The sequence below is a fragment of the Tyto alba genome, unplaced genomic scaffold (assembly GCF_018691265.1).
Source record: "Tyto alba isolate M040663 unplaced genomic scaffold, T.alba_DEE_v4.0 Super-Scaffold_7, whole genome shotgun sequence".
Taxonomy (NCBI): Eukaryota; Metazoa; Chordata; class Aves; order Strigiformes; family Tytonidae; genus Tyto; species Tyto alba.
The window spans coordinates 1,097,767-1,124,490 of NW_024881328.1; the positions used below are offsets into that span (position 1 = coordinate 1,097,767).

The following is a 26,724-nucleotide window of genomic DNA, read 5'->3' on the forward strand; positions in this document are numbered from 1 at the left end:
GGGAGCCACTGTGCCTCATCTAGAATTCATGTCTGGCCCTTTCAAAACAGCTGCTAAAACTGCTGTGCAAGCCTCATCTTCTCTTTGCTGCAGATGTTCTCCTGCACAAACAAGTGAAATGTGGCTACAGATACACCCGCTAAGGAGCAACAGAGAATGAGAAGTCCATCCAGGAGCATCCAGCCAAAAGGTTTATGTTAGACAACTGCATACAAGCACCTAGGCAATAAAGACTCTGCTGCAACAACAAAATGCAATGACGTCTTTTCTTCAAGTTCATTTTAACTTCCAAGAACAGAAGTTTTATAGCCAGGCATTCAGAGCACACCTTCTCAATCTTTGAGTACTTCTGAAAAGCCAATCTGATAAATTTATTATAAACCATGTAATCCAAGAATAAAAATGCAATTAAATGTTCAAGCCTTACCTCTAGTGACTGCGTCTAAAGCACAGCCACATCCTGTTGCTCCTCCGCCTATAACAAGGACATCAAATTCACCTGTGGTTTGCAGAGCCAAAATCTGTTGTTCTCTCGTGGGGAAATGGCTCTTTATTGGAACAGTCACAGCTTCTGCAGCCTGAACATGCACAAAGGCACCCTACAAAGATTGAAAGCATCACGTGAGGATCTGTATTTATTGTGTATACACACACACAACCAAATCACAGCATCTTCTACCCCATAAAGGTAAACTCAAATACTCCCTATCACTTCACCTATATCTAATAACAATAATAATATTGTATTAAAACATTATGGAGCAACAAACAGTACCAAAACCATAAAGGGTTAGCACACATTTATTTCATCTTGCCTACTTCAATATAATGCTGTACTCAAGTGCTACTACTTATATTAATTATTTCTAGGAATAGTCTTCTGCTATGTCAAATGTTACAGGATGCTCGGGAAGTATTTTAATAAAGAGACACATGGCTAGGCTCTCAACTCTACCAAAAAAAATCCATCAAAGCAACGGACTTAAAAGATGAATGTACATTTTGTATTTTAAAATTGATTACTTGTACAGTGGCATTAATCTAAGCTCAGATTTGATCAGGTTCATGAGATGATGTGGTTTACTGTCAAATATAGTATACTAAAACAAAGAAACACTATTTCCATATCCTTTTGAAAACCTTCTAAGCAAAGCAATTTACACCCTACAGCATGCTAAAATACAACTTTTCTTTAAAGCGACAAAACGTAACGATGGGGCAGTTTCCAAACAAGTTCCGATTTTGCTGGAATGGCCTTGAGAACCTCTCTAGTATTCTGCCTGATACTCCATGAGCCAGTGCTGCTCTCCGTTTAGTGGCTGTGGTGAGAAAGGCCAACATGCTTCTGAGTCTGCTAGTGTGGTCCATGGTTTAAATTTTAAGGTTTTAACAGAAGACAGCCTTCAGAAACTGGTTAACATTAAATTAAACTGTATTCTGAGAACCTTTACAGTCACTGGAATCCCCAAACCCTGTTACTGGTTGTAATCTGCCTTACAAGCACCATCACTGTGGGTTCATATTCATCACACTAATTTTATACACAGTGGACTGTAGGCAAATACCACAGTTATTCAGACAGTTAAATAGGGTGCAAGATGACAAAAGTCATGCTTGCTTTCTCTTTGCTTTCAGCGCTAGCTTTGCTTTTTGTTCCAGCTCTTTTCCTCCCAAATTTTCCTCATTTACCGCTGTCCCTCATTCTGCACAAAACTAGACAGTGAATTTCTCCCACTGCTATTATTTTTTAAGGCCTGAAGGACCCATCTTCTCCACAACAGAGTAATCACCTGCACGTAAGTGTACCCAGCAGACAAAGCAGCTGCATTTACAGTGTCCGAAGGCCAGTCGGGGTGCTGGCCTCCGAGCCGGAACACCCGCAGCACATCCCAGCTCGGCAGCAGACCCCCCACGACCCTGAGAACACCCCCTGAGCCAGCTCTGTCAGAAATAACCAGATTTTTGGTGCTCTGAGCTTTGTTGGATTGAGAGACGTGCTTTTATTAGTACCTAGCACTTCCAAAAGGAACTGTTTGAAACCCTTCTGATTTCAAATACCTACATGAAAATAAATAAATGGTTATACTGCCCAGGTGAGGGCAGAACTGGCCGCTTCAGAATGGATCAAAATAAACAAATAGGAAATTAAGAATAACTCTCTCATTGTTTCCTAAAAAATATAAACACTTCCAACACAAGTAAAACCTGTTTAGACCTTATAGTCCGAGGTCTGACGATGACCCAACTCTTTAGTCCAAATGGCAGACTCAACTGATATAAAATAGCTTGTGTCCAGATCTCCTGGACAGGATGAAGTAAACTACTGCAAGTGCAAGTAACAAACCACAAAACACTACTTCCTTACTATCACCTAAACCAATCTATTTGTCTAATCTCTTTCCATCCACAGCTTACAATGTGCAAGGAAGCTCTCGCGTTTAAGTTCTTATCTCCAAACGCTCCTTGAATAAACTGAACCAGGCAAGTCGTTGAGCTGTTCCTACGACTTCCTTGCTTGTTGCGCTGTTAACAGGGAATTCTGGCGGCCACAGAAAGCGCTCCCGGGGAGCCCAGCCAGCCCCGCGCTGCAAACACACCGTCACAAGGCGCCGGTTACCCTTCCTCGGCCTCGTACCCTTGCTCAGCCCACGCGCTGACTTCCCCCGAGAGACGCTCCCGGATCCCTGCGGCTATGAAAAACTCTGCTAACGTCAGCCGCCTCCAGGTTTTAGGAACACCAGCCACCCGCCCCGGCATTTGCAACGGGGAGGGAACGTACACCTGCCGCATTAAAATAGCTTGACTGACAAAGGTAAGGCAGGCGCTTGCCACCATCTGCTCAGGGGTGCAGCTGAGGGGGGTTTCCACGAGTAGCAGCCCGAGCGGCGCAGCTCCTCTCGAGCAGCCTGGCTGTCGCCGAGCTCCGTCAGCAGACGTGCGAGCTAAAGGTAAAAGCGGTTCTGGCGACACGTCCCCCGTAAATTAACAGCAAATCCAGCCATGCACAAGAAGCCTGAGTTCAGATTATATGGTGCGTACAACCTCAATATTTTTGTTCAAAATTACGTGCTCGTTCTTCAGCAGTATTATGATTGGAATGCATTATTTCTCAGTGTTCCTATCACTAATACAGAACTGAAAATAAAATCTAATAACTAGTATCCACATCTAAAGGAAGTGTATATTCAAAAGATAATTAATGATCAGGCTCATCCTGTAGTCACGGATTATATTGACTGTGATACAAGTAGCTCATGCAAATTACTTGGAGGAGCAGCAACCACTTTCATGGCACGTGTTACAACTCAATCGATAAGGAAAGTTGGGCTAGAGAAAGAGTGCTTCGCTTCGTATCAAGGATTTATATCTTCCTGGAAATAAAGTGAAAATTAAGACTTAAACCAACCAAAGTTTGGCGTATTATGACCCAAGCGACAGTATTACCAGTGATTTTTCCCAAGCACGGTGCTCGTGGTTCCCGCTGGGGTCACCCCAGCCCAGCCAGCGCTCGGGCACAGGCTCACCCACGTGAGCAGCCGCATTAAACCCCCGGCCAACTGTGGCCCAGGCTTAGTCACCGACTACAAATGAACAGTAACGAAAGGTCTCCTAATTAGAAGCTTGTTTAAACCCACCGCAACCCTCAAACAGAGACAGCCACGCTGCCAGCCCCAGGAGTTACGGGACACACACAGACAGCGGGGAGGTCGAGTCGAAGCGAAGCAGAGGTGAATCCTGATGAGCCTTCCCAGTTACAGCCTCCCCTCGCTCTCGCGCCTTTACACACCACGCGGGGCAGCTGCCAAAGGTCGCCAGAGGAGGTGCAAAGTTTTGGCTCTGCAAAGAAATTCGGCTCCCACGTTATTCTTCAGACCGATAAATCCTGGACATTCCCACCTATTTTTGCCTCTTGCCCCGCTCTCTCCCCAGCCTACTCGCTCCTAGCAGCACTCAAAACTTTTACATCCCCCAAAGCACGGCAGAAACTTTTATATCCCTGAAGTGTGGTACACTGAGGCAGCTCCAGAACGTTTTTTTCTCAGGCGGCGATGGACCCAGGGCGGGTTCCAGCCACTCCTGCCGTCACTCCTTCCTCCGCGGCCGTGCAGACGACCCTCCTGCCCCGTGCAGCTTCCCCTCCCAAAAGGGGACGAGAAGGCAGCACGTGAAAGCAGCTTTTTGCCCCCCTGGAATACCTGAAAGCTGCAGGTTTCTGGGTTGGGCAGCAAGCGATCCTGCCTGGCTCCCTGCAGAGCCCCCGGGGTGAGCTGCGGCATTAGGCACGCTGCCAGTGCTCCGTCATTGCAGGGCGCGCAGGCAGGCAGTGATGCCGATCTCCCAGCTCCCCAAGCATCGCCCTGGGACTTGGAGACGACAGGGACAAGGTGGAAACTGTGAAGACCAAAACCACCCGGGGCTTAGTCTTGCATCTGTTTTGGTTGATCAAGTTCAGCTACATGTGCTCAACTTCCTTAAACTTTAAGAAAGTGAAAATGCCCCACCTCAAAACAAGTTTGGCACTGTGTTTCCAGACATGCCTTCTGCAGCAAAACAAGTGACTATTTTCACAGTGCACAACTTGGCTTCAGGAAAATGAGAAGATAGAAGAAAAAAATGCACAGTTCAAGAAGTACTAGCATCGTTTAGTTCTGACCGTATTTTCTGTTTGGTTTTTAAACCCATTATGTAGAAACAAATGGCTTCTAGTAAAACACAGAGCAGACTCCCAAGCAGATAGCCACTGGTATAGCAAGAGCATAGAGATTAGCACTGAAATATAAGCAAAGTGATTAGTGCACCAGGAATTGATATAGATATGATTCATCTTGCTGTCAATTAAATGCGAGAGTGAAGAAAAGCTGCATACAGGGATTCCATCTGCAATAACGTGATTAGTTTGGCAGTGAACAAGTATGTTTACTGAAATAAGCAATTGCTGTTTATATCTACAATTTCTCAGGCAAGAGTTCCTTGAATGGTTTTGATTACACTCTTAGCGAGAAGAAATTTAGTTTGGCAGTTTGAATTTAATCATGAAGTTATAAAGTGATCTAGTAATCCATAAGCAAGCATTCTTGTTAATTTGCTAATGTAAATCTCCAGGTAGGTTTGCAGAGTCAAATTCATCATCCTTATTCATTAGAAAAAAAAAAAAAGGAAGTAATTTAAAAAACCAAAAGCAGGCCCCGATGCATTATCATATTATCACACTCTACTGGGTTCACCTTGATGAGCAATTCCTACTGACCAACGTTGTACTTACACACCAGAAAGAGAGAAGGATTTGGTGGGCTGTTAGGAAAAGACAGCAATCTCTTACAACTCCAAAACAAAGCCATGCTTTTTCCCTTCATGATTATAGGGAGTGGGGGGAAAAAAGCAAAAAAAAAAAAAAAAAAAAAAAAAAAATCATCAGTGGTCTCCAGTTCAAACATGGCACATCAAAGAATACCCACATCATCTCTAGTACTGGCCCACTTGGCTCGATGCATTAAAATAAAGGCACAAAAAGCAAGAATGACAATTCAGTCAGCGTCTACAGGAAACAAGAGAAACTGGTATTTCCATTTCTCTATCACCCTTAGTGTTAGAAGCGCTGGTGAAACAGCTAGCAAAGGCTGGCTGTATCACCTTTGCCATCCAGGTACCTGAATATCTGAGGCCAAATCAATCAATTATGTACACAGCTTGTGTATTTTGTGTCACAGAGGGGTCCAACTTCAACTCAGATGCAATTCTTCTTTTCAAGAGCTCATGGTTGGTAGTCAATGGAGCACACATGGGTTTGAGAGTTTCTGTCCTGTTTAATGTGAAATACATTTACAGTGGTAGCAACTGAAAAAAACTATGCACACTTTCGCTTTAATCAAAAACAGTTCAGAGGGACTAGCTTCTTCAGACCTCTGCACTACCTGCTGTGAAGAGCTCCCCAAATGTCTCCTTTTCTTTGGAGAAGTCAGTAAGGCTGCACAGGAAGCTTCACCAGCTTCCCTAAGAGCAAGGGTTATTCAGTATGAAAGAACCACTCCTGCATGTTTACTGGAAGAGGTTTTGCTTGAATTACTGTCATTCCTACTCACTCCCTTACACACAGCATTAAGGTAACCCAGTTTATTAATTCAGTAAAAATCCCAATGATCAAGTTACTATAAAAGAAACAGAAGTGCAATATTCATCTATCAGTTCATGAGTCAAATTCAACAACAGTTCTGTTGTGTCAACATGTGTTCCCATCCTCCCTTTGCCCAGCAGGAACTGTGTGTTGTCAAAAACCCCAAAACACAGTAAAGGCAATTTAAACTGCTTGTATGACTGGATATGCCATACGTAGATCTATATTCTCAGGTTATATTGCTGCAATCGCAGTTGCAGAAATGCGCTCCAAAATGTCAGCACATGTGTGTGTGTATAGAAAAATAAGCTGGAATAAAAATCTTGAAAACCAGGACAGATCTGAATCAATGGAGTGTTTTATTTCCAAGGTATAAGCACTTTACTGCCGTTTACAGACAAGGTTAACCATGCTAACTGTGCCATTCTCCTCCGTCGGGCTTTGACTCTCAAACCCAGAAAAGACAACTTAAATTTCAACATCAGAAATTGCCAATATTCATCCCTTTTAGTAGGCAAACCCCTCACCAGTATGTTCGACTAACAAATGCAGATGACCTCCCACCCATTCGCAAGGGCGAGAACTTCACCACCCTTCAGCCTCTCCCTTGGAATTACCTGGACAGCCAAGTTTCACAGAAACATCGAACACCAGCTGAGTGAACATGGAAAACAAAGAAAGACAGATCAACCGGGCTGTGTGTTCAGGATTATTAGCCAGCTGAGGTCTTCATTCTGTAACTGGGTGCCCCTGATTCCAGGACGCTGGCCACAGCACAGACATCCTGTCCCTAAGTGAAGCAATACGGACATGGGTAAAAAAAACGAGCATTGTATTTCTGTCTTATTATGTGATGGATTCTGCTCCTGAAATAACAACAGATTTCCTACAATGTGTAGCCAATTAGTGCACATCTTGGGGCAATATCCTTCTCTGGCAGAAGAAGACAAGATCTTTGCCCTAGCATATATTTGATTGGCAGGCATTATTAAAAAGAGGACACTTGGGCTGGGGGACATGCCCACAGCTTAGATATGTCAACACGACAAATGGACTGTCCTCCTTTGTGTCAATCCCTCCAGTTATGTTCCACCTGCTGCCCTATATTAGGTGTTTAAGGCAGCAGCTTTAAGGGACATCACGTGGGAAATGTGCAAGTTAGTACAACATGAAAACAACACGCTGTTCACTTGACAGATCCATTTGCTTACACATATGCTGGAAATTTTCAGATCCTTTGTAGACTGATCCTACACAATAGGTTTAGAATTTGAGGGACAAGCCCTTATTTCATTTTGACACCATGATCACCTTTCGTAAACTTTGTTTTTTAATCTGTCTCTGGAAATTCACAATGGCCGTCCAAAAGCCATCCATTCCAAGAAAAATGGGAATTCCCTGAATTCTGGAATACTGCATATGGATCGAGTTAGCTATCCAGATCATACTTCCCTTCCAACTCCTTCTCTTATTTAACAGTCCTAAAATTTGAGGCTGCCATTTCTGACAGTAATGAAGCCAGATTGTAAAATCCTGTGATAAAGACTCCAGAGAGAGTTAGAAACAGTATTATCAGCTAGGTGCAAGACAGGCAGCCCAATGGGAAGCTCACTTTAAATGCTAGGTTTTATTTTCTGCAACATTTTTTCTGAAGCCATAAGGATCCTGGCTTATCCACTTTCCAGCTAGGTTCCCCAGAAATGACTCATCTCATTTGCTTTACCCGTACCTCAGCTGCTACTCCTCCTCCCCACAGAAACAGCCAGAAGATTCAGATTATCGTTTATTCAGACGTAATACACACCTCCATGGAGCTCAGTGAAGACTGTCTCCCATCACCCACTGTTTTACCTTCAACTAGACCATTAAGATCCACTTCTGTTCCTATTTTCAGTTTGCCCAATTTGAATGGCAACTTATAGTAAATGTGTGGTAACTAAAGTAGTTCACAGAGTAACAGCTTGTCTAGATAAAGAGCTGACTGATGACACTTCTAAGGTGAGAAGCAGAAAACACCACGCAAAATGAGCACCTGCTAACCTAGCTGCTCAGACTGATACCATCTCAAAGGCAGGAGGAGGTAGCTCCTCGGGCGAAAGCTTTCTCCAAACCCAGACTGAAGCAAATCAGGCCACAGCTCTGACTACACCTACTTGAACCATTTTATGGAACACTGATGGCAAACATTTTCGGCCAAATGCGAGGTGCCAGCCTAACAGCCCACATCTAACACAAGATCAGGAGACACGTTCCCTTACACACACCCACTAAGCCCAGACATGGTTACTTTATAAAACGCTAAAGCACAGCACAACTGCATCAAAACAACGGGCGTTTATTTGCTTTAAGACAAAGAGTAGTTGGTGGTCCCCACTGGCTCTGCCTAAAACCAGTCCACCACTCATGTTCCTTTTACTGATTTCCTCTTGGCTCCTGCATTGAGAAGCGAGTTAAAGAGCGCGGCGACTCCGACCCTACTGTGAGGAGCAGCTATGCCAATGAAATCTATTTTCTACAACAACCAGAATCAATAGACAAACTGACACTGGAATCTACTGCACCTCTTTCCACTACCGCTACTTTACTTTAACAGTAGGTCTCCAACATCATCCTTCACTGCTCGGGGAATTTATTCTGCCTGTGTGCCTCAGCTACAGCTCCGCACTGTGCCTCCCTCGAGCCTACCAGGGTCTAGGTTGTGCCCACCCAGATAGAAGCCAATGCCCACCAGAAACAACCGGAGCCTCGCCCGCCATTCACTTCATTGGCACAGATCCTACCCTCAAACAGCCTTCAGCTTTTTGAACTGAACAGGAGCTGGCACCATGACTGCTTTGAAGCTGAAATTTTCAGAGGTAATGCTAGTGGTTTGCTTCAAGCTTTGAAGTTTGAAAATACTGTCCAAACTCTACTTAGTGCTTACACTTCAATCAGTACTTTCCACTCCACCTGCAATTAAGTAAAATCCCCAGTAGTCCAGAAAGGTAATGTTTTAAACATGAAAAATTATTTACAAGAATCACACTTCCCCACTGGTTGAAGACCTACAATAGTGAAACATCATTTAATGCCATGCTTCAGATTAGCACCTCCCAAATCAAGCTGAGAGGCTCTTGGCATTCCTTTCCAAACAAAACTATTCGTATAAACCTAACATACGCTCAAACAGATTTTAAGTTTCATATTTTATCAGAAATCATAATTAATACTTACGTGTTTGTTTCTATACTGAGAAAATTGAGAGAGGCCAAAAACTGTTGCTATGGCACCTCCTCCAATGAGAGCAGTTCCTTTCACTGCCTTCTGAAATGCCATTTTTTACTGTAAGAAAAGAAGATAAAAATTAATAGGCACTTTTACCATGTTAGAATCTAGGCTACACAGAATAGACCATTTGTAGAAACTAATGACAATGTTGTGACAAGTTGAAACTTAGGGTAGCGATATATTCATTAGCAATTGCAATATTAATAATTTCTAAACAAATTAGTCTAGACAGAGGCAAGCCAGAGTGCTCTGGTATTTGCTGTGAGAGCTGAACGACAAAAGAGTATGCAGATATGCAAGTAGATATGTACACACGCCCCCCATTTAAACTCTAAGTACTCGTATATGTGACAAGTGCTTACAACGCTGTGGCAAAAGCAGAACAAGAACACCCCGTCGTCAGCCAGATGGCCACCAAATCCTTACCACAACACAACAGCTGATCTGCTTGACAGGATCACCTTTAGCTACCCTCCCATCCCACCAAACTACTTCTACGATCACGTTTCCCTAACGGCACTCCAGCTTGCTTTCGAGTCTGGAATTGTTCCCGGTACACCAGCAAAGCTTGTCCTACCCGGGAATGGTGGAGAAGCGACTTGGTGCTGGTCAGGAAGCAGGTCCTTCAGCGAGAAGCACCAGCAGAGACAGCAGACAAGAAGAAGTGGCTTGAAATAAGCGCAGAACTTTTATCATCTAGCTACAGAGGGATTAAAACTAGCCCTATGTGGGTCAGGCAAATTCTTGAAAGACCCAGTGTTCGGATCCTGAATGAAAAATTTGCATGGAACTGACCTGAATCTTAAGCAGGCACAACCTAATCCATCTTCCCAGGACCGCGGCGGCTCGCATCGCATTAGAAACAACATACATCAAGTCTGAAGGACTGCCGTCAGCGCTCCAAGCCCTCCGGTTATGAAGACATCTTTGTCCAAGCCCCACACTCACCCAGCACTCGCCACACAAGAGATTTAGCACCGTTAAGGCTTCCAGCAGAAGCAGGCAACGTGTACAACCCCCTGCCAACGCCGGAACACCAGCAGACTCACAACGCGGCCGGAGTGGCCGCGAGCCAGGAGCGGGGAGCCGCGGGGCTGGATGTATGTACCACGTGCAAGTGATTATTGTACAGAAGGCCACAACTCACAGCTTCCCACAAGTTTTTCTGAAGAGCAGCACGTAGGCTTGCCCTCCCCCCCTCCCCCCCCGCCCAATTAAAAAGTAAAACTTCCCCATCAGCTAAACCCTACCACCTTAGATCTGTTAAGACAACTTTTTGTATTATCACTTCTATATACCTGGAAACGCCTACAGATACACATGGAGTCGTAACGCAACATGAAATTCAGTACTGCACCAGAATTAAAACAGCAGCTGGAAAACCTGCACTACCATCGCCGCACTCATCGTCTCCTGCAAAATAAAAAAACTAAGACAATCAACATCAGTTCACATACCGTCGATAGCCACACGAAGCATATGGTGATGGTGAATACGTACACATCATCCAAGCACTCGGCGTACTACTCGCTTCTACCATAAGGCTTCTTCAAGTCGCTAGAATAATAACTCATCTTTCAGACTGCAAACTGGTGGCAGCCTTGAAGTGGTTTCACACACCTTACGCATCAGCAAAGTAAGAGTATGAAACCCTTGCAAGTGCCTGTTCTGGGAACACAATATGCTCTAGAATCCAAGGGAGTTTAAAAAGAACAAATTAGCATCTTCCAGCAAGCCGGCTTACACGCCTGCTGAGATACTGGCTTTCAAGAAAACAAATGGAAGTGTACCCTTTCGGTGTTGGACCCGGTTCAGTCAGGAAGGACGGCGGCTGAAGCACAAATCCCTGCTCAGCCCTGTTCAGTGGAACTCTTTGCAAGTCCATTAACGATGAGCAAACGAACCGAGAGCCACAGCTCAGCAGCTGGTGCTAGATGGCAAGTGCAGTCCAGCGGGCTCCTAGCCACGTGCCGAGCACCCAGGTTGACACCAATCGTCGCTTCTTGGCCCCCGGCCTCCTTGAACCAGTGCTGAGGCTTCATTTTGCAGAGCAGGTGCCTACCTACCAGAGTCAAACCCTTACATTTTCATTGAGTAGACTGAATTAGAGCAGCACAAGGTAGGCAGACCGCTGACTAAAAGGCTCAGTGATCACCGCTTACACCAGCTCACTTTAAAAATGCAGTTTCCCAGACACCTTGGGAAGTCATTTATTTTTGTTTTTAAAGCAAGGAAATCACAATCTTTGGACTGCATGCTTGACTGGGCCTTTTAACAAACATTTTATCAATACTCCTAAAAAGACCCCCAAACCCCTAAGCTTTTAAAACTGAAGAAATATTGTAGTTATTTGACCTTTGTAGATTAAAAAGCACTTACTGTATCAACCTATATCTACTCTCATAGTGAATCACACTAGAAGTATCATTGCATATACAAACAAAAAACAGCATGAATCCCCGCAAAGTTGCGTAGCAGATTTCTAAGTTGTCTGTACAACAACGCTGCACAAACTTATGAAAGTACTCAGAGGAAATAAACTCAACACTCACCACAATTCTGAGGTACACAGATAGCCTGATGCTATTTTTCAGTAGTTTGAAGTACCTATTCTTCTCCTGATAACTTTATTGTTAAATAACACCTCAAGCAGAACATGCTTATGGGTGGAATAAAAGCTGTACTGGGCCAATGCTGGGAAATACGATAATGGCTAATACTATGTCTGCTCTTCACGTTCAGAGAGCTCCATCTCCTCCGTCTCCACCTCCCAACAGGCCTCTGCAAATCGCAGGACGGACCCACGGCCTCCGGTTGCAGCGGCAGGAGCTCCCCATGCCAGCTCCGCCGTGCCGACCCTCCCTCCACAGCCCCTGCCCTACCGCCACGCTCGCACCCGCGACAGGCGGCCTCCCAGAATGGGTGCCGTGGGCTCTCCTTTGTTAACTGGGAGAAACACTAGTTTTTCCAGGTAAGAGAATTCGTTTAAACAGACAAACAGCAAAACCAACAAAAACCCCCGTGCTCCCGCATTGCTTACTTTGATCCAGAAAGCTTCGAAGCACCAGCTCTAACACAATACTAGAGAGGCAAGCAAACAGCCTTTAGTTAAGTTACCTATACAAAAACCTCTATTAGAACCCAACAAACTCCACTGCCAACTGCATGCAGTATTCCTTCGCATATATAAATAAAGGACAGTCAGCCTTCAGAAGTTAAATGATTATCAAAATCAAACAGAAGTTCAACTCGGAATTGTTTTCTTGAAAATTCTGGACGAGATACAAAATCTTTAGAATGGTGCCTGCTTACCACAGTCTTTTGGCACACTAACCTTTTTCCACCTTCAAATTTCTACCAGTGAAACTTTCTGCAGAAGCCAGTGCAAGCAACGCGACACCCGCAGAAGCCTGCGGAGCTCCAGCGGCACCCGAAGGTGCTGACACCCAACCACGGGCAGGGCGAGGTGGGGAGCCCGAACTCCCAGTGCCTCCAGAGCTGCCTGCGCCCGCGGAGCCAGACACGGACGGGCACCGGTAACGAGGGGGGAGATCTGGGCACACGGATACCCCGGGCTGGAAGCCGCGGCAGTGCGGAAGCTGCTTCAGAAGCAGCAAAGGCAATAACCTGGAGGGAGGATCCGGCTGGACCTCACCTCTGCTGTCCCCACTTAACAGCCTTGGAATACAAACGTGGTTGCCCACAGCTGGACCCGACTGCCCCGGAGCTTCCACCCGCAAGTGAGCACAGTTTTTTCGCTGCGCATAAGACACCGTGCAGAGAGCTGTGACAAGCCTCTCTGCTAACGCGACCTGTTTACGGCAACTCAGTCGGCACCGCGGGCGAGCTCCGGGCACTGCCACGGCGGGCACGAAGGTACAGGCACCGCGGGAACGGGGCTGGGGATCACTCCAGCAGCAGCACCTTCCACCAGTCTCACTGTGGATACAGCTGCCCTAACCCTGCTAAAGTGAAATTAGATCTGCCACAGAGAATGATGCTGCCACTCTCATTATGCAAGATAACATAAAAAAATGTAAAGAAACCTGCAGGCTCAGTGCCCCCCAGACAGGAGGGATTCCTAGCCTCAGCCATCAGCTGTCGGTGAGGGGCTACCCTCTGCTTGTCTGACCACCGAGTACGCGAGTCATTAGCTCTGCTCAGAGCCGATAGCTAGATTATATGCAATTCTCTGGAGAAAGGAACACTCCCAGGAGACCAGCTGCTCAAATTGCCACATAAATCTTGCTCACCATCAGTAAGAGAAGCTTATTCAAGGACAGAAAGGGAAATATGGCTTAGCATAAGCCACTACAACACCAAGCTAGTCAGGCATTCAAACCTACAGACAGTGCTTTTACACCTAGAACATCTCAATTTCATCCTGGGAACCCACGAGCCCACATTTGCGAGCTATGAGCAGAGGTATTTGGATTAAGCTGAACTGAGTTCGGGGCATTAGCTGGTACCGCAGGCAGGCAGAGCCCCAGACAAAGAGCCGGCAGAGACACGGTATATACGTGCCAGGCTGCCGTGGGCCGTGCTCTGCCTCAGACTCCTCGGTGGGGCCCTGCTAGGCCATATTGCACCTTCTCCCAGCCCAAATGCTCCTTTCCGACAGGAACGGCGTTGCATGTGGGAAATGGCACACAGCAAGGTCTCCTCCAGGCAGGAGGACGGCTTACACACTGCCCCGGCGTACACGTAACCAAAGAGAAATTAAAGGCTCTCTCAACATACACTTGGGGGTTTTTCCTCAAGTTCTGTCCCAGAACGGCTGCTAAGGGCTACTGTCGGCACCAAGCAGGATAAACCAGAGCACAGAGGATGAAAGGGGAAAGAATGCAGTCCACATAGCTACAACAAGGTGCTATGTACACAGAGAAGAGCCTACACTTAAAAACCTCTCATCTTCTGCAAGGAGGTAATAAAACTCGACTCTCTGCCAAGCTGAGATCAATAGCTTGTGATGGAAATGGGATTTTATTTTAATGAAAATTATAATAGCAAACAGCATGAGATGCAATACAGTCAGAAATAAGTCATCTTTCCATAACACAAATATCTTGAGTCATCTTTGAAAATGGCTCAAACAGTGTCCAGTGCTTTGATGCTGTAAGTGCCATCAGACACTGTAAATCTGCATGTTAAGCCTTATCACTAGTTCCGATACCGGTCATAAATGGCATCCTTTGGACCCAGGCCCTCGATGCCAGGGTGGGCTGATGTCCCCGACAGGCTCTAAACAAGCTCTGGCAGGAGGAAGGAGCCCTTGAGCAGCACGGGAGGAGCCAGCGGCACACCGCCCAGCGCGGGTACTGCGCACAGCAGGGTCTGTCCTAAGAGTGAAATAACCCACCAGGAGCACTTCCGAGCGGGCCATGCCGACGGATCCGCATGGACATTAACTCAAACTTCTAGCTATTAAAGGATTCCTGATAAGAAATAGGCTTCCAACTTGAAAGGAAACACAAAGGGGAAAGAAGTTAACATAAAAAAAAAAAAGAAATTGAGCTAGTCTACATGAAATGGAAACTACACAGAGGATTCATGAGGCCAAGCTCATGCTTTCAGTTTCTAAAACTTAAAAAAGTTAATACAAACTGTCATCACAGCAGGAACCACTCCCTCCTGCAGAGCATTTCTTAACCAGCAATTCAGAGTCGCGCTTACTCTGATGCAAAGCAGAACACAATCCACAACCATCCCTTCCCGAGGAAGCTCCTGCTCCAGGGTCCAGGCTGGTCCCCGGCTGAGCCTCGCAAGCCAACAGACCCCGGACCTCCCGCGTCACAGGCAAGGGCTCTGCTTCATCGACTGCTATATTTCAGTGCAGGACTCTTCTGCTTCGCTTTCAGCCCCGCATTTAAGAACGAAAAAGCATACGAAACACAACTTACATCCTGTTTTCTAAAGAAGCGATTTCAGCACCCGTCTTCAGCAGCTGCTTCTGAATGGCGTGCCCCACGCGACAAACATCTGCCACCCTGCAGTTCTCATTAGGCTGATAAAAGTCCTAGGAGTGACTCGCCTTCCTTATTTCCCCGAATGCCCAGCCCAGGTAGCTGCAAGACTGTTGGCTGGATCTCACTGTGAGTTGTGTAACCCATTCCCACCCAGGGAGGCCAGGTGACCGAAAAGGAAGCACTGCAATCACCGGCATTTCTCTACTCAAGTACTTTCTCATTATTAAGATATCAGGCTGGATCTAAGCAGCGCATGGTCAAAATTGGGGGAAAGAATGAGAGGAATGAGGGAAGGACAATGGTGGAGAATTCAGACACAGAATCGTGAGTTAGAGATCAAAGAAAGATGACTACTTTAGCAAAAGTGAAGAGACAGATGGATACAAACTGTAGAGCTTAGCAATAGGAGTGTGTGACGCCCTGTATGCTGCCATCAGACATGGTGTATGAGACGCAAAACCTGTTAAATTAAGAGAAGAAATCCAATCTGTTATGTTGTATATCTGTGTGCTTTACGAGGCCATTACCATGGAATCTGGGTGCTTCACATTCCATTTTAAACGAACACATCTAATAAAGTGAGTCACTCAATGGAAGACTTAAAAATAGAAAACTTATCATCGCCACTACAGTTTGCATAACTTGCCATTGGCACAGTAGCATTGTCTAATTCAATCTTTCTCACTCCTTCCAAAAGCTTCTCAGGTAAGTTTTGGATGACGAGAGCCTGGACCCATGTCCCTCCAGGCTGAGTTGAGTCTTGCACCGCCTCTGCTTCTCCAAACAGCTGAAGTCGCTATCCTCAGCTCCCTCTAATTCAGCTTTTGATCCTTCTTGCAGGACTACTTAAAGGGTGGCCACTGTGACGGCACAGAACAGCAGCAAGACAGGCCACAATTAGGCATCTTAGTGTGGGTAACTTAAGTATTTAAAGCTGTACTAATTCTGAGAGCATTGCTACTGGCAGTTTGTGGGCTGTGTCACTGCAGGAAGTGGCCAAATAACAAGAAAAGGGGAAGTAATCAGAAAATAATCCTATTAGTACCCCTCCCTTAACAAGATCATCTACCAGCTCTCTCTCCTTTGCTTTTTAATAGACTGAAATGGTTAACACTACACTACATCAGATGTCAGACCAGACTAACTGAAGCAAGCATCTTAAAAGCAAGTGATTAAAGCTTAAACCAACCAGGACTGAAGAAGCTTCCCCTGAAGCACCCCGAACAGTCAGCAAGCATCTCCCTCCTCAGCTGATGTGGGTCTAATCTCCTGGGCTGCCCTGCGCTACCGTTACCTAGTCAGCAAACAAGAGAACAAAGCAGCACGCTTTGAAGGGCAACCGAAGTCTGGGCTACTGACTCATGCACTCGTGACTTCTACAGGTAATTACTGTAAGCCATATCTATAATGAAGCCACATGCCAAGAAAGAATTCCAGTGGGTAAGAGACATGGCCAACGCATCACGGCAGAGTCTGTCCTCCAGATCCTCTCCTAAAGCCTCCCATGGCTACTTCGGGTTCTTAAACGCAAGTTTTGGCACTTTAATTAAAGTAATTATCCAAGAACTACCTCACCAACCAAGCACAGAAACATAACCCACAATATCTAGACAGCTCACAGGGTTACAAGGCCCTTTCAGCCACGGACCACACCACAAATTTGTAAGTTCCCGGACTCAGAACTTAAAACCTGAAAACCCCACAGGCCACCCTACACTAATAAGGGGAAGCAAAGCAGCCGTTTACCATATGGGGAAAATCCTTCCCACGCTCCAGGACAGGCAACTAGCTCAGCTAGCATTCCCAAAAGCAGTTGCAGCACACTCGTCATGCGCAAAAATAAAGGAAAAAACAAAGCAAAAAATAGGCATACTATCTTAATTCCTTCACTCAGTCCCCTCTTCTTCAAACTACTTAATTTGCTTTCTGTACGCAGACACCAAGATCCTCCCGCCCAGCCATCAGATGATATCCCAGCTGCTTTAAACTGTATCCTGCATGGAACAAACTTCTTTGGCTTCTCTTTCCACTCTTTGTATTTTTAACCCAACCAATTCTTTTTCTTGTTTCATTACCCTCCGACCAAAAAAAATGCCTTACAGATAATGAGGGGAGAAGTCTGATTTGTAAATCTTTCTTGAGATTTCAGATAGTAGTAATCTTGCCAGAGAAAGCAGTAAATTTCTGAGACTGAGGCAATACTTACAGACAACAATAGCTGTAATCCCATGCTCTGTACACAAGAACTAACAGGAATACAAAGAAACACTGAGGTCATGAGCATTGAGCTTTCCCATCATACAAACATCATGATATATTTATCAACTTTTATGATAAATGTATTTAAAGTCCTTTCTGTCCTACTGAAAGATTACTTCAAAATCTGACATCCAAGGAGTGGGAAACCTAGTCTCCAGCCTGATTACTGCCTAAATGTAAGCAGGATGATTTTCACACTTTTTTGTTCTGGTGCCAACATTGTTTTTAGCTTAAATAGTTTAAATAGTCATTCTTGCTTTCTGTATTAGTGGGAATTAATATCAGCTGTAAAACCCACCACACACACAACACAAGCTTGCAAATGCTACAAACCAATTACTGCAATTAGAAAGAGATGTTCTTGTTAGATTCAGTTAATTTACAACTGTTGACCCTTTTTTCCTATATTCTTCATTTCCCTCGTAGTTAATGCAGGTATGTGATTAGGCAGTCTACCAAATCAGCTTGATCCTAATCCTGAACTACACCCATGGTTTTCTTTCCCCCTCCTTAGTCAAACACTAATGGAGAAAGGGTTAGAAAATAAGGTGTTTTGCTTATTACAAGACTGGACATAGACCTGCCTACACAAACAGGCACCTGCTCAAAAATAACTACAAATGAAGTGATTACTTAGGTGTGTCAAGGAAGTAGCCTAGTTTTATACACTGGAATAAAGACTGAGACCTGATAGTACATGCAAATCTAATCCCAGAGGAGGGGCGTGCATTCAATATAATGTTGAAATCAGAATCAACACTTGGTTTGAGAAACACTTTGCCAAGGGGAAAAGGTATAGTCCAAGACTTTGCACCCAGCCAGCAGAGAAATGACAATCTGGGCTCCGTCAATCGGCGTTATCGGGATGTAACTCGGGGCAAGTTCACCCGGAATTTGGAAACCCCTCTGAGACAGAGCTCCACGCACGCTCGGGAACCTGGCTCAGAGATAGTTATTTAGGGATACAGAATGTTCCTAAAAACGATACCGTGATACTGTAGAAGAGTTTTGATTACAAACTGTTTGCGCATTATGCAATAAAAACGGTTTCCTACAGCAATGCTTTTTGGAAGAAACGGGCTACACCTACGTTAGCAAGAGCTGCGGCACAGCTGCAGTGGACCCCTAAAGCAAAACGGGTGTTGCTGAGAACGCCGCCTCTGTGCTCTGCATCATCTCCTCCCAAGTAACTCCAGTCTGGACCCACGAACGCCCATGAAGCAGCCGTAATGCACGAGTCCTTCCTTCTCCAAACAGCGATCTTCCCACTTTTGCCCCATCTGCTTCAGAATTATTTTTTTTCCCCAGCCTCTAATTCTTATTTCGTGTCCGTGTCCCCTCTCACCCAGCACTCAGCTGACCAGTGGTCTCCCACTGAGGAAGGGGAGAGGCGTGTGCCCGGCTTCCCAGGCCCTTGGGGAGGGAGCCCTCCGGTCCTGCTCACCCCCATGGGCCGCAGGGGCACACCCACCCCAACAAAGCTAATCCCCTGGAAAACGCAGGCTCGAACCACAACTGGAAAGCCAGGCAATACACGGGGGGTTAACCAGGTTCTGCAGCTAGACTCTCAGACCTCTGATTCAAACTGAGCGCCATGTAGGCCAACATATTTTAGAAACTGTAAAATAATTATTTATGTCCTGTTTGCCAACACGTAAACAAGCACTAGGATAAAAGTAAACTGTTGCTTAAAAGAGCTACTTGAAAATGCAAGCCCTTGTTTTGAAACCATCCAGATATTTACATGAGGAAGTAGAAAGTAACAATTGCAAGCTGACTGTGGAAAAAGCACATTTCTTTAAATATTTGCTAAAGCTTGCAGATACTTGTGTGGAGACAAAGTAGCAGAAAAGAACCTGTAGGAGCTTTAATTTGGGAAATTGGTTTGTATTAGTGGCCTTTGAACCTACCACATCCACCCAGCTTCCGGCATTTCCCTTAGTCACAGATCACCAGGTAGAAATGGATCTCTGGAGAAAATATTGCATTATGTAGTAAGGGCCTAGCTCACAAAGTTATTATTACCATACTCCTGTGCATGCATACATGTGCACACACATAATTAAGCAAAATAAAGTGTATATCCGTATATATATATATACAACCAAAGTAAGACTATAAATTAGATGTAAGGTGTGTGTATAATTTTTCATGCACGTGTGCCTACTCAAAACTTTCATCCAAAGTTAGACTAAATAAAATTGGTACGTGTCTAACGCTACAATTAATAATGCTCTGCTCATTGCTATTGTAGAAGAGCCAATACTGGATTTTGCCTTTGCTATTAATGCTTAAAGATCTGGAAATATCAGACCGAGTCTTTACTAGCTAGCTGTTCAGCCACTGCTCACCACTAAACATGTCTGAACCGTACCTATGAATAAGTAAGGCAAAGATAAGGTCTGATTAACGTCAATTAAAAATACACCACACTCCTAACAGCTGCATCTCCCAGCCTGCTCCTTATTCATGGTCAGGAGATTATCTTTCAAAGGGACTTCAGAGTCTTCAGGCCAATGTCAGTTGGCCAACCTCTCATGCAGGGAACCTTCCTGGGTGGAAACCCCGTGACAGGAGAGCAGTCATGGTTCAAAGAGAGCTTCAGGCCAGAAGCAGACTGCAAACACAGAGTGAAAATAAGACATACGGAGAAGTCCAGCCACGACCCACTAGAAGACAAACGCAGGAGTCTGCAGCAGTAACAGGTTCGGGTGCCCGTGGTGCTCCAAGCCTTGCAGGGAAAGCAGCCCTCGCCCCCGCAGCTGCCCAGCACGGGCGGGGGGTCCCTCAGTGCCGTGCCCCCCGCGAGAGCCTGTCCGGGCAGCAGAGAGAGGAAAAGGGCAACTACACCCGAGCAGAGACGGGAGAGCCCCCGCTCCCGAGCAGCGGGTGGAAGGGAGCTCACTTTCAGCGCGCCTTTACTACCAGTAAACACCAGGCTCAGCTCAGCAGGTAGTAAATCCGGCTGGTTTAAACTCAAGGCCTCCACACACACATTTGTATCTTTTCCTGTAGTAATGGGCTTACAGACATTTCCTGAAGTGATTGGCTAGAAGAGATAAGAGCTCAAAAAAGTTTAGGACTTAACTTGTTACACCGACCCACTCTCACCCAGATGCGGTCCCACAAGTATGTTCAGTGTGAGTGAGGAATAACCGTTCTTATTTACCAAAGTTCAGTGTAACTATGCTATTCTTTGCCCAGAATTCACTTTTTTTTTTTTTTTTTTTCCCCCTGATAACAGAAGATGCTGTATTTTAACAGCTCTATCTGAGAAAGAAAACGCGGTTAAAGGGTTCTGCAGACCCCCGCCCCCCCCCCCGCCCATATTTGTTAGGCACAGAAACCTACAGAAGTGGGAGCTGAGCCCCGGGGCAGGGTGACAACGCGCAGACACGGGGGGAAACGGCCGGGGACCTGAGGATACCGCTTCCACCCAGCAGCCACAGGCGCTCAGGTTTTTTTTGGGTCCTTCTTCCTATCCCAGGCGTTGAAATGAAGCCCGCGGGCTGGGTGGTAAGCGTGAGCTGCTGTGGTGTGGAGGAGGGAGCCGGCCGCGGGTCGCTAACAAAGGGAGCTTCCCCCCCCCCCACACACACACACACGCACGCACGCCGTTACCACACGCGTGGGCGGGAGGGAGGGAGGGAGGGAGCACACCGCAGCCCCGCCGGAGCGGGGCAGCCCGCGAAGCCCTGGAAGCCGCGTCCCCCCACAACCCGCCGCCGCCCCGCCGCCTCACCTCCCCGCTGCCGGAGCCCGGCCGGGCCCGCGCCCCGATCCGCGCCGCTCGCCGCGCCGGCGGGACGAGAAGTGAAGGAGCCCGGGGACTGGGAGGCGGCGGGGGGGGGAGGCCCGGCTCCCTGCCCGCCTCCTCCGGCCGCGGCACGCCTGGCCCGGCCCCCGGCGGCCCGCCAGCCCCCTCCCCGCCCGGGCCCCGGTCTAGGCCCCGCCGCCGGGGCCTCTTCCCGCGCCGGCGCTGAGGGCGAGCCCCGGGCTCGAGTCGGGGGCGTCGCGGCCCGGCGCGGCCCCTCCTCCGGCTGCGGCCCGCGGGGGAAACCAGCGCGGAAAGCGGCGCTTGGCTGAATTTATCGTTTTCGTTTCTGAGGGATTCGGGCGGTGGCTCGCTTCTGGCTCACAGAGCGCCTTCCTCCTTGCAAACCCATTAATACACATATACGTATTAGCGCCCATTTACCCGCTGCGGGTCCTTCTCCGCTTGCCCAGCACTGCAGTGGAGGGGGAAGAAGCCCGCTCCCACATGTCTTTTTGATTTGTAATCATCACCTGGGCGGGTGGGAGGGAGGTGTTCCTGGGGTTGGAACTAGATGAGCTCTACGGTTCTTCTAACCCAGACAGCTCTGCGATAACCTGGGTGATTCGCAGAGGAAATCCTAGACCAGAAAAGCACTTATCTCTGAGGATCCAGCTTTGGGAAAAAAAAAAAAAAAAAAAATAAAAATGCAGTGCATAGCAGATATACAGAAATCCACATCTTCTCTTTGCCAGTTGTACTCTGCATTAAGGTGTGAAGCCAGTTGAGAAACATCTCCGTGGCTTGGTAAATCCACCAGCTCTCTTACTTCAACCAAAACTTCTCACAAAACCCCACTGAGCTACCAGACTTGCCAGAAGCACAAGTTTTCAGTTAATCCCAGTCTTCAGGGTAGCCAGGCTTCCCAAACTGTGCAACTAACCCTCTGGGGCGCAGCTGATGGAGCCCAGCCCAGCGTGACACTGGCAGGGTCCCGGGCAGGGAACGGGCAGCACAGCTGCTGGGACAGGGTGAATCTCACTTCAGTTTTGCAGCACAGGGTATGCAGGCTTGTTTTGCTTTGTTGGGGGCCTCCTGAATGGAAAACTTCCCAATTCTTTACCTCTCTAAAATCGCGGATTTTCAGTCTTGAACTTCCCTAGGCACTTGCTGGGTAAGGCTCATCAGTAACTTGCTGACTGGGTCATACCTTGTCACATTTTGTGTATCCTCCTTCTCACTGCTTTCTGCCCTGTGATGCCAAGTGACAAGACCTGGAGGAGCTGCTGCTGAGAGTCATGGTCTGGAATGCTCCCCTTTGCTTCCCATCCTGGTTCCCATGCTCCAGGCTCCTAGGGACACAGCTGGCAAACACAGCTCTGGTTTTGGGGGGAATCAGCTGGAGATTCCTGCCTGATGCTTCTTTTGCACCGAGAAAGCCAGACAAACATTAGTAATAAGCCAGGATTTTCCTCCCCCACCCAAACTCATTGCTGAACTTGTGGCTGTAATTTTCCCTGCAAATTTACAGTTTTAGCGCACTGCAGCTGTGGTTCCACAAGTGTTTGGGATCTCCTTCTCCGTGCTGGTCCATGGTTGCCTGCTTTCCAGGCATACAGAGATCAGCTGTGTCTCTAACCGTGCTTCTTGGCTGTCTCCCAGAAACTGCTTTTATTGCTGTTCTTCTGGGCTCGCTGCTTAGTCAACATGCTTTACAGGCAGCATGAGACGTGTTTTCTAGCAGGCTCAGAAAAACAACCTGCTGCTGCCATGAAGGATGGGGCACATCTCCCTCCCACAGTGTCCTGCAGGCACGCTCCAGTCCCCCGTCAGCCAGCTAAATGTCAGTAACAGGTCCCATCTGAGGAGGCCGCAGCAACCTAATCCCTCCCTCTTGGGTCAGATATAACCAGATGAGCTAAATTGGATGCTGCAATAATAACGTATGGCTATCAGCTCTCTAAATGGCATTTAAAGTCAGTAAACAACTTCCAGGATTGGATTTCAGAAGTTTTGCAAAGTAAGTGGTATTCAGGCCACCAATGCTGGAAGCAGTTTTTATCCCAGACACGTTGGGAGACGTGGTGGTGCTCTTAAAAGGAAATAAGATCTAGAGGGACAGCGGGAATTAGAAAACACCATAGAAGCTCAGGCTTAGAATCCATGGGAATACCTCAGCTGAGCAGAAAGAACAGAAAATGAAAGGGAAAAACCCCCAGAAATGGATTTGTTGTTTTTTGAGAGTATGGTTTTGTGGGGTTTTTTGGAGGGAGACTGTGAGGAAAAAATAATAATTGGGCTAGGAAAAAAAAAAAAAAAAAGTATTTAAATGCAAATTTTGGTGAAAAATTTCATCATGATCCGGCACACACAAGTTCTGGATGTGAATACCTACCCTATATACGTGTACCAACATGGCACTAAATGTTGTTGTTTCATCCGTCTCCAACCAATCTTCAAAACATCATCATAAATTTGTTAGAGCTGGGAAAATATCCTATCCTCCCACCTCTCAAGGTTGTTGTCTACCCAGATGTGGCTGTGTTGTCAGTAGCAATTTATGATAATTTTTGATTGATTCTAAACAAAGCAATGTATGAGTGTAAAATGTGCCTACATCCAGTTTCCAAGCGAACATATTCTGCTCCTCAGCACTTCTGGGTTTCATAAACTATTCCCAACCCACAAAATCTTAAAAGGGGTAGAAAAGGAGAGTGCTGTACCACTCTTCTCATAAAAGGGAAATCCAAGAATGTGTGAAAGCTTCTTTAAGGATCACATTTCCCTAGCAATCTCCCTTTCCAGGCAAGGTTCTCCACCGGTTCACAGTGCAGCTACCACCAAAAGAGGGATGGGCTGTTCTTTCCTCCCTTGATTAGGCTTCCTTTCAACCACAGCTGTCTTTTTATCTTAGTTCCTTTTCATCTGTGTTTTTCTTTTAGTTACTGGTTGGTAAAGATTGGTGTTCATAAGTTTGGATAATGAAAGATTTTTACAAGGTTAAGCAAAAAAATGAGATGCCTTAAAGTATCACAAAATTCATCCCTCTTGAGTCTGTTTTTTATTTGATGTCTAGATGAAAATATTACCTCCTAAGTCTCCGTGTGTGTGGCTTGGTCCCTGGGACACCTGCCAAGACAAGAATTTTAGATGCCCAAAATCATGTGCTCAGCAGGTGTAAATTGTGTTCAGGGAGAGTTCACCTTTTGTCCTTAACCCCAGAGGCAGTTTCTCTTCATTAGCAAGGAGAAAAAGATTACCATCATTTCCTGACTGCATGCCAAAGTTATGTATCATAAGAAGAAAATCTGTTCATACGTTCACAAATATGTTTTCTCCTAATATGTCTTCAGGAAAATGTCTTTGCGAGGAGCAAGGGGTAGTAATAATCGTGAAAGAGTTGAAATGAAGTGACAGAAACAGAAGCAGAATTTCTCTACTGAGATTTTTTCAAGCAGGGTCCATGGTAGGTCCTCCCATTGGAAAATAAAAGTACTTAGTCATGTCTGTGATTAAACATTTAAAAGTGTTCCCATCTCTGGCTGCTGGTATCAGGTGTCATTCGGAAATACAACTGTATTGCTTCATATCAGATACTCAGTTTACCAACTGAACCAGGCTGTATTGCCAGTGTTTAAACGTTTTCCCCCAACACTGCAACAGATAGAAACATCTGATCTCTGTGTGTGTGTGTGGCTGAAAAGAGAAAGTGGCTCATTTTTCTATTAAAAATGAAGTAATACCTTACCATCATAATTATGCCTTACTGTTTGCTATTATATAAAGATACCACATCAGGGCTAAGTCACAGAAACAAATGCAAAAATTGCATTTTCAAAAGAATAAGGTCACAGGTCATATTATTTGTTGCAGAACAAACCCAATAATTAATTGGCCTCTCCCTGCAATGGCAGCACAGGCAGCTTAACTGCGGGAGAGCCAAGCAATGGAAAGAAGTGATGTGGAGTGTCTGTATTTTTTTGGGCCAAACAGCTGAGCTAGGTCTGATAGAGAACATGAATTTCATTGGTTGAGAGGGAGAAAAGAAAGACAATATATTTTAGAAAGCAAGACTATCTAAGTGTATTTATTTTCTGTTGTTTAAAGATTTTTGTTGTGGCAGGAAATATGAAAAAAATCTTCTGAATTTATTTTCTTTTTCTGTGTGCCAGGGAGAGAGAGATTATATTCAGAAAATGAAATGAAAAAGGCTTTTTGGAATTTGTGCTATATTATTTTTTTCTCTCAGGCAATGAAAGACCAAAATCAGCCCCAGTGAATATACACGTCTGTTTTTTATCCAGATATTTCCTCCATTCGATTGATTAGGGAAAAATCCTAGAAAACCTGTTCAAAGGCATATGCAATCCCTTTGAAAGCCCGAGCCTAATATTCTAGTACATAATGAAGAAGCACAAGCTTGGAGTTCTTGTCTTCCAGTGTCCGTTTCGCTGGCATTGCTTGCCTGGTGGCTTTCATTTGTGACCACTGAAGAGTATCTGGGGCAAACATTTCTGGGGTCTCCACAGGCTTATGAGGAGCTTATGTAGAATGCTAGCAACGTAGTCAACAGTTGTATTGGGAAAAGTTATTTTAAATAACCACATCTATAATTGTCAATTTGGGTTCCGTGACCTTTTGTAATCCAGAACCGTTCAGTTGAAAACAAAGGGATATAGGAAAATCCGTAAGTTTCCACTTTGCTGATACCTGAAGCACATCAAAATTACTGGATGGAAATGACTTCCCTCGGTGGCCAAAGCCTGTGGGTCGGATATCCCGCCCCGGCTTCCTCTTAGCGCTGTTTTTGACCATGCCAGCCATCCTGTAGCTTCCCTAGAATTTAAGATTATACCTTTTCATCTACAGAAATATTTTTCCCTGCAGATTTAAATAATTAATTGGGACGTGCCTAGTGGGTCTTGAGATAAACTTAAAAGAGGCAGCAGATACGTGTGACCAAGTGACCTTTTGCTGTCCTGCTCGTCCCTGCGCTCTCACTGTGCTCAGAGGGACGCTGTCAAAATTGCTAGGCCTTAAAACTTTAACCTGCACTGACAAGTTGTTCTACATTATAAATCTTACCTAAAAGATTACCACGATTGTTTTGTTTGTTTTGTTTCAACAATCTTTGCTGAAGGCTCCGCAATATGTATTCATTTGTCCTTTTGGGTAGGTGGATATTTTTAAATGCCCAGCTTATTCCATGACCTGTTAAAGCCAAGTTGATGTGCGTGTACTCCACTCAGCGGAGGACTTGCCAGGAATGGTACAAATTTTCTGCACGCTGGAAAGACAAGAGCATGCTTTGGAAACCTGGACTGAAGAGGCTTTTAGAAGCCATTTTGAAAGGCCTGCAGTTATCC

General features: G+C 45.8%; 1 protein-coding gene across 6 annotated transcripts in view; it reads right to left on the minus strand.

Moving 5' to 3' along the window:
- The window catches only part of LOC104367993 (glycerol-3-phosphate dehydrogenase, mitochondrial), a 61,988-nt gene extending 40,123 nt beyond the window's left edge, over window positions 1-21,865 (minus strand). The window contains exons 1-3 of one of the 6 annotated variants that reach the window (XM_033006540.2): window positions 21,803-21,865; window positions 9,326-9,433; window positions 428-599 (exon numbers count right to left, since the gene is read on the minus strand). In XM_033006540.2, coding sequence (XP_032862431.1) covers window positions 428-599; window positions 9,326-9,427 — 274 coding nt within the window. In that variant the 5' untranslated portion in view covers window positions 9,428-9,433; window positions 21,803-21,865. Of the gene's footprint in view, window positions 1-427; window positions 600-9,325; window positions 9,434-9,805; window positions 9,875-9,956; window positions 10,021-10,327; window positions 10,357-16,534; window positions 16,552-21,346; window positions 21,473-21,802 lie in introns of those variants that run through there. The other 5 variants (XM_042784277.1, XM_033006544.2, XM_033006543.2 and 2 more) reach the window with 5 other exon arrangements.
- Between the last annotated feature and the right edge of the window lie 4,859 nt (window positions 21,866-26,724).